The sequence below is a fragment of the Dermacentor andersoni genome, chromosome 1 (genome assembly GCF_023375885.2).
Source record: "Dermacentor andersoni chromosome 1, qqDerAnde1_hic_scaffold, whole genome shotgun sequence".
NCBI classification, from domain to species: Eukaryota; Metazoa; Arthropoda; class Arachnida; order Ixodida; family Ixodidae; genus Dermacentor; species Dermacentor andersoni.
The window spans coordinates 248,103,774-248,118,522 of NC_092814.1; the positions used below are offsets into that span (position 1 = coordinate 248,103,774).

The 14,749-nt window shown below is 46.8% G+C and overlaps 2 protein-coding genes across 2 annotated transcripts in view; one reads left to right on the forward strand and one right to left on the reverse strand.

Moving 5' to 3' along the window:
* LOC129381087 (uncharacterized) overlaps positions 1 to 14,749 on the reverse strand; it is a 165,547-nt gene that overhangs the window by 85,975 nt on the left and 64,823 nt on the right. The gene's annotated exons all lie outside the window — the stretch shown is intronic.
* LOC126548031 (procollagen C-endopeptidase enhancer 2-like) overlaps positions 3,796 to 14,749 on the forward strand; it is a 44,991-nt gene continuing 34,037 nt past the window's right edge. The window contains exon 1 of the mRNA XM_050196105.2: positions 3,796 to 3,981. Coding sequence (XP_050052062.1) covers positions 3,826 to 3,981 — 156 coding nt within the window. The 5' untranslated portion in view covers positions 3,796 to 3,825. The remainder of the gene's footprint in view (positions 3,982 to 14,749) is intronic.

Consider the following 14,749-nt stretch of genomic DNA (forward strand, 5'->3'; position numbering starts at 1 on the left):
CGAAACACAACGCGGACTACACGGAAGCCCGCGGCCGCAGTGGCGCACAATTAAGAGAAAACTACGCCGAAAGAAAACCCACCGGAAGCTCTGCGGGAGCCGTTATCTCGGCCAGACATCTCATTCGGAATGCCAATGAGATGTCTGGCAAGGTGTCTAGCAAAATCGTCGATTCATTGCCAGTCGAGCAAGTAACAGGTCGTTTTCAAGATAAGGCTGACGTATAAGCCCGCTCGTTTCCAAGTGCCGAAGTGAAGCAACAGTCTCAGGGTGTGCTTCTTTTTATTGTGTTTTCTTTAGTTTTGCGTCCTGGCATACGCCAGGGCGCGAATTTCAAATCTTTAAGGTGATACGCCACATGGTGGCAAAAAGGAAACTGAACGTATGTCCAGATTTCCTGGGTATGACTCGACGAAATTTCTCGTTATCGTTATTTGCTTTCTGCGTGAATGTTTTCATTGTTGAAGTGGACCAAAGATGTTGGGTCAATTGATTCACAACATCTTCGCAGTCACCGTCTCCGTTCTTTCAGACGTATTTCCATTCTCTTTTGCTTTGCTGGCAAGAAAAACACTATAATTTCCCGTTTTTAAGAACTACGCCATAGACGCTCTACCAACCTTCACTTTGTCCTGCTTCTCTTCCCCCTTTAAATATATATATATATATATATATATATATATATATATATATATATATATATATATATATATATATATATATATATATATATATATATATATGTATATAATGCTCACAATATTATTCGAGATCCCGTTCGATTGAACAGCTTTTAAATGAAATAAATAATTGAAAGTTCACCACAGTTCCTGGTCGGCTTACAACGGGTATTGAAGCGGACGGTGGTCATCCTTCCGTGGCCAGCAAGTTACAGTAAATTGTGGTATCTCCGCATAATCGGCCACGAGGCCTTCGTGGAATATTCGCAGTATTTTGGGGGAAATTCAATGTAAAATTATTCAATAAAACACCACCTCTCGAAACAAAATTATTCGATTCGTATTCGAAATTTTGCAAATTTGCACACGTTGGCATTTATTTATTTGTGTGTAGCGCCTTCCCACGTTTTTCCTGATTGGCTCAAACGAGAAGCTGTGGCATAATTCGCAAACGTGAATAATTCCAAACTGTCCTGACTTCTCCGCCAAAGTATTGGACAAGAGGACAGTGCTTCATATGGCTCAAGTGAACTTATTTTTGGTCTGGTTGGGTTTAGAATTAAAGAAGGTGGCATAGGAAGCATTCAGTCAAAGAACGAGAAAAAAAATAGATAGATAGATAGATAGATAGATAGATAGATAGATAGATAGATAGATAGATAGATAGATAGATAGATAGATAGATAGATAGATAGATAGATAGATAGATAGATAGATAGATAGATAGATAGATAGATAGATAGATAGATAGATAGATAGATAGATAGACAGACAGACATATAGATAGATAGATAGATAGATAGATAGATAGATAGATAGATAGATAGATAGATAGATAGATAGATAGATAGATAGATAGATAGATAGATAGATAGATAGATAGATAGATAGATAGATAGATAGATAGATAGATAGATAGATCTCATCTGACATTTTCTTTCTCTAACTGCGCATTTTCTTTAATATTATTCTTCATACATGACCTTCATAACCTACCATACTGTGCACGTAGTTTCGATGTGTCACTCTCTTGTGCACTGCATTCTTCGCCTGCATCACGTATGTACCAAACTGATTTATTAAAATGACCTTGTGCTCTGCATCTGGAGACATAGAAGAGAAAGGGCATGCTGCAGCTGATCAATTGCCTCTATAGTTGCCTAACCCACACTTGGGAAGAGGGGCATAGAGAGAAAATAAAGGCAGGGTGAATACACGCATGTGTACGTACATGAATAGGGCAGCGTTCATTGCGCGCGCACGGCCGTTCTAGAGTTTGCCACATTCGCGCTATAACCCGCAGCAACAGAACGCTCCGCGAAGGTGCCTCTGAAAAGGCAGGTCTAGCCGGTTCCCGTTCGGCACCTGCATGCACGGCGCCTTTTAAGCGGCGGCAGCGCGAGAAATAGAATCAAGCGTGGTCACGGGCCTTTGTTTATGGCCCGCGAGCAGCTGCCAACCCCTTCACGTACTAGAGTGAGGGCCGTCAGATCAGGCTCGGTAATTAGGCCTAACGCGTCCACGCATCCGTTCGCAGACGAATGAGATCATCAGAAGGGAAATTATCCTGCCAGCATCACTCATCTAGCTGATCAGGCACAGGCTCAGTGGATTCCGTAACTGCAAATTAGGGTTAAGAGAAGTAACGACTACGCTAGAAAAGGAGGTCGAAAGATATGGGATCTGTTCGCCCATTTCATGGTCTCAACACTACTGTCGCAATAAAATCCATACTAGCTTATACCCGCAGTGACTCAGCGTTATCAATGGCAGCAGCGTCTGCTTTCCTTTGTCAATAGCGCGCGGCCCACTTAGGTTCAAGAGTCATAGACTGTGTAGGTCCGTTATGCCCATGTGAGCGCATTATAACCACAAGAAGGGTTCTCCTTTCTACTTTCTGGTGTTACAAAATGTGGTGTGCATACCAACTAAATCGACCACATATTACCATTTGTCTTACCACCCCGCAGTTTCGTCGGATATTTGAGTATGGAACAAAAGGTTATATTGATTCAACCTCCGCGCCTCCCATCCTAGTTTTGGGGGCTCATTGCTTCTACGCATGGCAATGCAGCGCATCGGTGAACTAGCAACCATTGTCCGCTTCCCCCATTTGCCTAAAACCCACGATGCACTGCGAACTGCATGATTGGGACTATGCCTACGACAAATGTGTTGCCAGAAATGTATAGCTTTATGCAATATGTACCAACATCCAGTGAACAAACATCAGTTATCAAAATTAAAAAGGCACTTACACTTACCTGCTTGTAACAGTCCTCATGAAACGATGGACCAACAGAAAATATGAGAACATTTTGTATGTTGCTGGTCTGGGTGGCACTTATGACGCAGGAGGAGCTAGAGACGCAGTGGCACTAGCAGTGTACGCTGAAGGAGGATGCTCTCGTTATCTGTAAACTTCAAAGTACTTCTGTTTGTGTGTATTCTCAGTACATCTTATTCCTCGTTGATCATTCAGATAGGCAAAACCTGCTAAATTTCAGGGCGTGACCACGCATATATAATTCTGTAACTCGAATACACTGGTTGGACCGTAGCTGACAAATATTATGCACAGCCATCCATGTACAGCGAGACATATAACCAAGCGATGCCTGTGAACCAAAACTGTGCAAGAGGAGTAAGAACAGTGCTCGTTCGCGACAAATAAGGAGATTAAAAATGAAGTTGAACATGAGAGAACGAAGTTGGTCTTCTTCACTTCCACAGAATGGAGTATGGACTCATATATAATTTAAGGTAGGGTTAAGGATTGCGTCAAAGTCCACACGATAATCGCGCACTCGCTCGGACATCAGTTAGCAACAGCTCATCTCCTTGCTGCAATATGGCTGCTGAAAATATTTCCACATGACGAGAGCAAAAGCAGGTTAGAATTGTCGGGCGTGCCTAGCTGCTTGGAGTTCGCGACGAGTGTTAATGCAGAGTTACGTTCGCTCGAATCCGATCCACTGGCGCTTCGCCGATCACGACCGGTAGCGTGGTGGATGCTGCTGCCGCAGCGGATGCGAGTGGCAGGCGCTGAGGTAAAGCTCAGCTTAGGTAGGCCTCAGGCCTGGCGGCGCTCTGCAGTTAAACGTCCGCGCTGCAGACCCTGGTTGCTCGCACTACGCTCGCTTCAATGGCGTCTATACTAGCGCTCGTGGTAGGACTGGCCCTACTGGCACCCACGGAGCCCTGCGGCAAGACGCTGACTAGCAGCGGCCGGCTCACGTCGCCCGGATACCCCATGTCGTACCCACCGAACGTCCGCTGTTCGTACACGATGCGGCCACAGGTGGGTGACAGCGTAGCGGCTGCTGCCGCTGCGTGAATCGGGGCACGCTTCCCTTTTCACTGACTTCGCACTTGCGTGCATATTACGTGGCTCATTCGGGCACGTTTCTCGTTAAATACGAGGAGAAAAAAAAAATATCCCACGCACTTTGAGCATCAATCTTACTCCAAGCATTTTGTCACCATATATAGCTGGCTATGCAGCATCGTTTGATATTCCGCGAAGCGTTACCAGGTGGACCGACGTGTTTGTGTAAAGCGAGCAGTTGTGTTTGTGACGCGAGCAAAAATGACAACATCAACGCGTGGTGCCTGAACGTCACTGCCACCGCAATGGGACACCGAGAACGCTTTAGTTATGAGAGGCATGTGTAAATTCAAAGTAACACCATTCGCTTGAAGCTTTGAACTTCTTTGTGGCTTCGAGTGCAAGTGCTCGTTCATTCCTCGCAAAGCAAGTGAATGCCGCGAACGACCATCGTGCTGCGACCCGAATAACGCTAGCGGTACAATTAAGAATCTGTTCAAATCCTTGATTCGTTTCCTTTATATAGTCAGCCTTTTCATATATGAAGAGATAGCAACTAGTATCAACTGCTGAATACTGCTTGGTTTGGCGCCTGTTCTACCAGCAATTCGATATATTATGTGCCATATTGTTATGACCTAGCGGTACAGCTCGTCGTGTATACTCCAAAGAGAGTTACTTGTTCATGACTTTTTATTTTCACCTTGAGTTCAACAAAGAGGTTCTCAGCGCCGCTGAACATAATATCTTCAAGGGCCCTTTCATCTCTGGGCCCTGTTGCACGTTGTTACAATCTCGACCGAGGGAGGTGGGTCTTCACCGCAAGAATCAGAAAACCACGACGAAGTCGGGCATCGTGATAATGAAAGAAAGAAGAAAAGATTGTATGCACGTCATTGGTACATGGATGTGACTCTCATCTGAGTCTTGAATGGTTCTTATTAACATGGGGGTCTGTGGTCGTCGCCGTCTTCTTCCGGAGCCTTTCTTCTTTTATCCTTTGGTGTCAGCTCGTGGACAACGGGATGGCGTCGTCTTGACCTTGTGGCCTGTCTTTCCCTTCGCCCATCCTTTTGTGTCAGCTCGGGGAAAAGGGTGATGCCGTTTTGGAGAAGAGGGCAATTATGTTGACATGGGGAATCCCGTTTGAATGCTTCTCACACCTGACAGATCGACCATAAAAACATGAGGCGATGCTCGACTCAATCAAGATTTTGCACGATCTTTCAGAACTGCTCTTAAGCACTTTGTGTTGAAGTAGGCTTCATTTTATTGTATATAACATTTATTACTCTGCTTTATTTTGTACTTTTCACAATCTCACAAGCCCCTACAACAATGCCTCATAGCCGAATGTAGGTATCTAATTAAAAAATAAAAAATAAAGAAGTTTTTTGCATCATTGTGACAGCTGTAAGCCCGAAACACCCGTAGTGACTAGCTGCATCGTTGACTGGCCATTTCAGGTTGCTTCGGCGGTGCTTCAAAGGCTGTGTAAGGCTGATCTTTAATTCGAGACTAAGCCGACTATAATAGAAAATCTAAGCTTGGTTGTTATTGCTAGAGCCTGCTGATATTCTTTTAATACAACTTGAATGCTGTCGTGCTCCAATTTGTAACATCGCTGGAGCACTGTAGAACTACTTAGTCGAAAAAGTGTTAAGTACACCACTAAAAGCAAAACCCGACAACTCTATGTCAGCGTAAGCATCACGTGAAACTTGTTGCGTCTTGATACCCAAGGCAACGCGGTGAAACGCGTTAAAACACTGTGCTTCTAGCTCTTTCGCTTGCATTATTAGATGCTCGTTGGAAGGATCTGAAGTGGCCTGTCAACGACGCCATTTGACACTACGAGTGACTCACCGTCCGGCAAGCATGAAGTGAGGGATATCGTGGCTTGATAAAGACGATCGCTCATACTCAAAGTTGCGTCACTAATGGGCATCCGCTGGGGGCATGACAGCTCTTTTCGGCATTCCGTTTTCGCTTTTATAGGCGAACTTGGCCTGAATTCATTACTCCGCAGAAATTACCGACGCCACCTTTGTGCAAGCCTGGAAGCTGTTATGAACTCCTCTGACGACGGGCTTCAAGTATCTCATTAGGATCAATTATCTGACTCAATTAAAAAGTTAATTAGCCTAAATTTTATAATTACTTCTCTGATTGCTACCATGAGTCATATTAAGATGTACGCCATGATAGTTGAAGGAATCTCGGAAGAAATCGCTTAATTACATCACCTTCCCTCTCTTGAAGCAATTTAGAACGGCGTTTTCTGAACCAGCTTGTATCTCAAAGGAGCAAGGCAAAAAAAAGACAATAAAACACTGAAAGCCTGACAAGGCAAGCGTTCTTATCGTGATTGGTTTAATAGTATGATGTAGGGGAAAGGGAGAGATAAGGACTATGTTTTGCTTGCTCTACTGTACGCAAAGAGAGAGAGAGAGAGCAAATTATAAATGAAAGGCAGGTAGGTTAACCAGGACTGAGCCTGGTTGGCTACCCTACACTGGGGAAAGGGAAATGAGGAGGGACAGATTAAAAGAAGTGAAAGTGCACTGGGGATATCGATCGGTCACTCAGTCCGGATCACAGACGGTTACTCAATCCGGTTGCTTTCAAATATCGCAGCAGCGCTTTAGTGGCCTTTGTAGCTGCGATATGCGAGGCCATGGTTCCAAAATCTTGTTCAAGGTGAATGGTTTTCTATCTATACTCTTAAATAAATGTACACTCTTTGGGTCGTCTCTTGCCACACAACAATAATCGTCATAACGCGCATGCCGTTCGTTACTAGGAAGTACCAGGCTCGCAGCGTTAAAGAAAGGAAACGTGGACAAGACAGATGACGTTTATTGTCGTGTGGCAAGATACGACTCAAAGGGTGTAAACTTTTCTTAGAGTTCACTCTCAAAAAAGTTTACACCCCTTGGGGCTTATCTTGTCCCCAAACGATAATCGCCATCTGCCTTGCTTGCGCTTTTTCTCTTGAAAACTCGGCGCTCGCTTCTTTCCTGTCGAGAATGCTGTGTCAAGCTGATAACGCGCAAGCCGTTCGTGACTGCGAAGTAGTGGGATCGCAGCGTTAAAGAAAGGAAATGCGGGCAAGACAGATGACGATTATTGTTTGGGGACAAAACAACCCAAAGGGGGTAAACTGTTTTTTAGAGTGTAAGCGGCACAGTATTCCTTCCTCAATTTGCGGAAGCCCAGGTAACAGCCCCAGTTGCATGGATGAGTCGAGGGAATGCAATCGATGTTGGGTGAATTCAGGTGTGTGCCACTTCTCCAATGTCAAACGGTGCGCTAGCTTGCTTAAGTGTTGCTCTACGTCAGTCCGCGATAAAGGTGCAGAAACAAGGGTTGCTCCTTCGTTTGCTTTCCTAGCAGCTTCGTCAGCGAGGTCGCTGCCGGAGATATCGCCATGGCCCGGCAGCCACTGAAACACGACGTCGTGTCCTTTCGCGATCATATGACGGTGCATTTCTCGAATCACCGACACGAGTTTGTTCACGGGACCTGCGACCAAGAACTGAAGGAAGACATTGTAAGGCAGCCTTCGAGTACACAAGAATTTGCAGCGCTTCTAGGAGCATTCATTTTTTGTCGTGGACTGAGGGAACTGGCGGTATTATTCCTGGTACTCCCCTCTGAACAAAGGTGCGTCTCGGGTGAGCGTGCTACTTTGAATGAAGTTCTCGCTTCAACGCCTGTCTGACACTTGAGAGCTGGCAAAGATGCAAGCACCGCAGTCAAGATGATTGTTGAAGCGTGCGTCCTCTGAAGCGACTGACCCCATTGGTCAGCTCAGCACACGGCTTTGGTTAGCCCACATTCCCGTCACCGTACATGTACTATCGGCGTCAAATGAAAGTTGAACAGCGGAGCGCATGGCCCAAGCATAAGTGAAAATATAGTGCGCGCCGTCCAGTCATCACCATTGACAGGCGCGTACAACCAGTTTGGCCGCACTGCGCGATCCCTCTCTGGTGAGATAATTTCGCTTCTGTTCTGGTTCTTACATTTGAAAGGGAGAAAGTGAAAAATAAAAATGAAGCTAAAATATTGCAGTTTACGACGAGTCTTGTCGCACAGATCGCCGAAACAACAAGTGCTGTCGGCGCGAACAGCGGTGCGCGTGGTGCAGTTTGCACCGTCATCGAACGGTCCCGCGCGGGCGAATCTACGTTGCGATGACGGTGCAAATTCTGGCAATCTCTTAACAGGCACAAAACAGACGTTCCTGCCTGTCCTATTTTGTGCGTCCTTGCCTTGCCCTCGTTATGCTCGTCTCTACCTCTTTAGCGTGAAGCAACAAAGCTCTCCGTGGTATTTGCGGTTTTCGAGCCTCTTTCGGCAAGTACATGTTGCCGAACGGAGAGGAAACGCGGAGTGGAGCGAGAAAGATGGGAGGCGCCGGCAACATGAAAGAATGCCGCTGCAATTAGGGTACAGAGGGAGCTTAGCTTCCAGCTCATTTATCCTGGTTGTAACGTGTGAACCCAGTGGTGCGCTTAATCCGCGCCCGCTTTGAGGTCGCGTGAAGCTGACAGCTACGATAAACAAAAGGGGCAAACGTTGCCGAGGCTGCGACGTGTTCCTGAGAGAACAGATGGTAATAAAACTTCCTTCATCCTTGTTGCGTAAGTTGATACTTACTAGAAAATGAAACGTGGTTTAAATATAGCTTATCCATCTGACATTTATACTGAGAGAAACCGATTATCGGGATACAACTGCCGTGGCGATATGTGATAAGTGCTCTGAAGAGTACATTCATAGCGACGCAGTTAAACTTAGAAAGTTAGAAATCGCCCGTCGTGATTGCTCAGTGGCTATGGTGTTGGGCTACTGAGCACGAGGTCGCGGGATCGAATCCAGGCAACGGCGGCCGCATTTCGATGGGGGCGAAATGCGAAGATTTAGGTGCACGTTAAGGAACCCCAGGTGGTCTAAATTTCCGGAGTCCCCCACTACGGCGTGCCTCATAATCAGAGAGTGGTTTTGGCACGTAAAAACCCCATAATTTAATTTTTTTTTTTAAAGTTAGAAATCATTTTTCACTGCGCGCGGCGTGCCAGCGCCAGTAATATGCACACACTGAGCACACAAACTGAGCACACACTTTCATGCAAAATTATCGGAATGTCGTAAGCAGCAGCAGCTCTATACTGCAGTTCCACATTACGATGGATGAACAGTGGTACATCCAGAACTTTGCAAACATGACTACTGACCAAGATTCTGTGATATGTAAAGTCCGCGCTGAGTACGCAATAACGAACTTCACAGTAGTTAGGTATACCACTCTGTATCGTTTCCTAAACTTTTATTCTTTTATTGAAAGTATCAACTAACACCGCTTTCTAACCCGATTTGTACACGTTTTTCTTGTGTCAAATTTTCGTAGATCATTAAAAAATTTAAATTCTGAGATTTTACGGGCCAAACACATGATATGATTATGAGACACACCGTAGTGGGCGACTACGAATTAAATTTGACCACCTGGGTTTTTTCAACGTGCACCCAATGGACGCCACCATTGAGCCTCCATTGATGGAGGCGAAAGGCGTTCTTGCCTTTCGCCTTCATCGAAATGCGGCTGTAGCGGCCGGCATTCGATCAGCGCACTTGTGCTTAGCAGCGCAACGCCTTAGCCTTGATGTAGATCTTTCATTCCCAATATTTCATATTACAACTTGTGTCCATTTGGAATGTTATTTCGTCATTGACCGCTGACATAATTGGTGCCTGCGTGACGTCCCTGTATGATATGCCTGTACATGTTTTCTGGCTACCAAATGCCCTCAAGCTACCTTTTTGTACCTTTTTGTCTAGTTTCCATTCCCTAATTGACTGGGACAAATACAGCATTCATTCATTCATTCAATAGGTGGTTGTTCTGAGATAAAAGCAAACAGGAATATACAAAAAAACTACATAATGTCATTTGCAAACTGGAGCATATTCTAACTTATTAACGCGATTAGCATTCTTTGGGAACTTTAGGCAGTTTCGGGGGACTAACTTTCTATCCAAACATTTTCCCGCCAACTTGTATTACTGGGTAGTCTACGGTCTAACATATGTACAGCATCGGGCTGTTCTATGCTGAGGGGGGAAGAGAGTTCGAACCAACTGTCGGGCCAACTTGGATCACTGGGTGTGTATCACTGGGTATGTGCCGCTCTTCAAGGAACCTCTTCTACGCCGACTTGTGTCACTGGTGTTACGTCTCAACACGGCCAAGAGCCTTAATTAGATGGTGAGCACCAGGCAACCACACCCATTCTTCAGCGCCTATCCAGAACTCAACGCAGCATTGACACCGACGGTTGACGGGTCAACAAAAGGCCCCCTCCTCCTGCGCCTCAACTAATGATGAAAAGGGCCAACGTCAAATGCTACCGTGGGAACGGCTTTGAACTCGGATTTTCAGATTGATACGCACTTGCTAAATACGCGGAAGCGAAGGTGCAACATCGGAGGCGGAGTTCGCCGGAATGGTGCGATATCATGGGCTGGATATTGCGACCGATTAGATGATTGTGATTGACCGTGACACAGTCATCAGATTCCCTTATAGTCACCTAAGGAAGGCGACGGGATTAAAGGTGGAGACCTTTGGTGCAGCGAGGGTGGTGCCGACGTGTCCTGATGTGAACTCCGGCGTTTATTATGCTCCTACATGGAGTGGGCTTCCGTATCTGGTGCCAGTGTAAATAATGTAAAATAAGCCCTTTTTCCTTCATTCCTACTACCGGACGTACTCGTCGATGGGCTTGGTGGGTTCCTGGCCCAAACGCCACCTCGAGGCGCAATACTGGGTACACAAAAATAAACATTTTTGTGGTGCGGGAGGAATTTAACCCGTGTCATATATACGAGGGTTGATCCAGAAATAAGGTTCCCAAAGAGCTCCAGCCACACGCGAAGGTACGAGGCGAAATCCGGCAACACTGCTGCGCGCGGCTGTTCCCCCACTCTCGATTCCCCCCGGCCGCGCTTCGCTGCGCCGCTCATTCTTGGCTCAGCAGCCGTCCGATATGGAGCTTCCCATTGTTGATCGATCCAAGTGCGATATTCGTTCCGTAATTCGCTTTTTGCACGCAAAAGGGACTACACCCATGGATATTTGTCGTGAATTGAGACAGGCGTATGGCGTCAAGTGTATGTCCGTTCAACACGTCCGAAAGTGGTGCAAGGAGTTTAGTGCCGGTCGGAAGGAAGTCCACGATGAAGAACGGAGTGGAAGACCGTAAGTTTCGGAGGCGGTTATCGAGATTGTCCAACGCGAAGTGCTTCAAAACAGGAGGATCACCGCTCGTGAACTTGTTGCTCAGATTCCTGGGAGTTCTTACGGTACAGTGGAAAGAGCTTTGACTGAAAAATTGGGGTATCACAAGTATTGTGCTCGATGGAGAAACACCTTTACTGTGCTCGCCAGTTTCTTCAAAAGTGTCAAGAAGATAAGGAAGGATTGTTGGACTCCATTGTTACGGGAGACGAAACGTGGTTCATATCCAGCTTTAGTGGACACGTACCAACTAGCGCCCCAAGCGGCCCCGGCACGAAGCTAGCGCGTTTTCAATGGAACGAGCGGGTTTTTCACGAATAACAAAAGCTGCAGGTCGATTATCGAAAAAGGCAGGTGACAGACGTGTTCTGGAAGACAATCCACACGAGCCAAATGCAGTGATCACTCTATGGCACGTAAGAATTTTGTTCCCACAGCGGTTAAAGATTTAGCAATGGAAGCCTATGGAAACGACGAAAATTTTTACTCGATTTTCGAGGCAATAATGATGCCTGTGGTGAAACTACGTCATCTATCGTAATACCCAGTGCAGCGTATGTAGTCCGGAGACTCAGCTTGAGATTGATGCCTATCTCGACTCTCCACACATGGCGCAAGACTGTTCCCAAAAGCGTTCTTTTTAACACTGTCGTGAAAATTCACGTAGTATCTATAAATAGATGAGCCTACCGCAGGTCAAAGCCTCCGGAGCCGTGGCCGAGCGGTTGAATCGCGCGCACCTTTCGTCACGCGTCGCGGTGGCCGCGGTTCGATCCCCGCGTCTCTCACTAGATGGCAGAAACACGAAACACAATATTTGCTTTCGGTTCTGGTTTTTTAGCGGCGTAGTTTTTTTTTAAAGCCGCATAGGACTTAGTTTTATAGTCTCCCACCAGATGGCAGAAACACAAAACTCATGGTTTGCTTTCGGTTCTGGTTTTCCAGTGGTTCTCTTGAAATATTATGTTTTCTATTTTTCCTTCCTAAAACATAGCAGTGTCGTGTTCATTTGTTAAGTCAACGCATTTATGAAGATTTTATTCACTGGACATTACAACTAGATGCTTGCGCATAGCTTTGTGTTATGCAAAAAAAAAAGTTTTGTGCTTCGTAACGTGGAATCTGGGAGAACAAAATGGCTATTCTTATTGCGTTCTTCTCGAAGGTCTGTTTTCTTCGACTTTCGCTTGTCCTTAATTGCACATACTCCGAGCGAATCAGGTCCACCTGGGCCACAGTGCCACCCGGTGGCCAGTGCCATTCCTATCCAACATTCGTGTGGAACAAAGGGTCTGCTAGGCTTAGTCGCTGCCCGAACGTTATTTCTAAAGATTCATCCAAATAAAAAATGCACCAACTAAGAGAAAATGTGTAGCGTGTGGATTAATAGCTACTGTTAATGTGTTCCCTACAGCCAAGTGGTATGAATCCGTGGCGTGGCCGTAAAAAAACCATTTGAATAAATGTCCCGTGCTGTGTCTGCCCCGGTCGCTCTACAGAGAAGCTAGCTTGGCTAGCCGTCAGTATTTAGGATCAACGTATGGCGTCCCTCGTTCGGGGCATTTGCTTTTAATGCGCAGCATTCTTTGACGAGTACCCCAGCAATTTGGTAGCAAAATCGTTGCAAGATCATGTCTGTAACGCCAAAGAACTTGACGCATTTCCCATATGAATACATAGGTCTTTATATAAAGGGTTGGGGTGGCCAACTTGAAATTGGAAGTGGCATCAGCATAAATTTGGGCGTGATACAGGGATGGGCCAAGTTGAATTTGGTAGTGATATGGGAGTGGCCCAACCTAAATTTGGGGTGAAATGGTAATGAGCCAAGCTGAATTTGAGGCTGATATGGGGGTGGCCCAACCTAAATTCGAGGTGATATAGGGGTGGGTAAGCCTAAGCTTGGGGGAATATGGGGGGTGGGCCACCCTAACCATGGGGGTGATATGGGGCTGGGCGAAGCTGAATCTGGGGTGATATGGGGATGGGCTAACCTAAATGTGGGAGTGATTTGCGGTGGGCCATCCTAAATTTGAGGTGATCGAGGGGTGGGCCAGCGTTAGTTTGGGGCGGATACGGGGGTGGGCCAACCTCGATTTACAGGTGGTATTGGAGTGGGTCAACCTAAATTTTGTGGTGTTGTGGAGGCGGGCCAATCTGTATTTGGGGGTAATATGGGGTTGGTCCTACCTAAATGTGGGGACAATCTCGGGGTCGGCCAATCTGATTTTGGGGGCGATATGGGGGTGGGCCAACCTAAATTTTGGGGTGCGTCGACTCGAAATTTGGAGGAAGATTTATGGAAATTCGTGCGTGGACCAACTTGAAAATTAGGGGTGGCCCAATTGAAATTTGGGATTGGGCCAACTTGAAGTTTAAGGCTGGGCGCAAAGAAAATCGGGCGTTGCCGACTTTAAATTTGGGGATGGGCCAATTTAAATTTGAGGGTGTTGTTAAGAATGACCATACGGGGTGGCAACGTGCCAGCTTTCAGCCCGCTGCACGTGTTCCAAGCCCCCCAGTCGGTGCGCCCTTCCGAGAGCTGCGAACGGCCGGCAGCCACGAGGCGCGTGATCAACTCCGGAAATTGGTACTTGGCCGCACCACCCGGGACAAAGCAGTTCTACGAGGCCCTCTGACGTCGGCACTGAAAGCTGGGCAGTACCGAGAACTGCGGATGACCGGCAGCCACGTGGCGCGCGGTCGGCTCAGGCATGTGGCACTCCGCCGCGCCACACCAGACGGAGCAGTTCTACGAAGCCCTCGGTCGTCGACTCTGGAGCCTTTGTGTGTATGGTTTCGCACCTGTGTGTTTGCGTGTGTTTGGGCGATAAACGATAGTGCGGGGCGGCGACAAGTTTACAATGCTTGGACGAACCTTCCCGACCATTCCTGCTCCGACATACCCCATCCTCCAAGTCGGCACACCTCATCCTCCAAGCCGGCACACCTCACCCTCCATTCCTGCTCCGTCCTCGTCCGAACGATGACGTCGAACTATGACGTCAAGCGGAGAGCTTATAAGCAGCGTTTGCCGGCTGCTAGGGAGTGCTCGTGTCGTGATCATTGTCGGGAGCTGAGTGCTCTGTCATACTAGAAATGTACTAGTGAGCTGTGTGCTCGTAAACTGTTTGCTGTATGTTAGTTTTGCGGGCTCCGTATGGGAGTCGCGCTAGTCTGCCAATGTATTTTGCTTAATCTGTTAATATGTAAATAAATCCTGTTCACCGAGTTCCTGTCTACGACCTTCATCTCCTTCAAATGGTGGCAGCGGCGAGATAGTCCGACGACTCCTACATCTGGTCGACAGCGGTAGGACCGTCCGACGAATCTTACAGTGTGCCAACTTGAAATTTGGGGGTGGGCCTACTTATTGTTTGGGGTATGCCAATTGAAATTCGGAGGCCTGTTTACGAATAGTTAGACAACACCAGT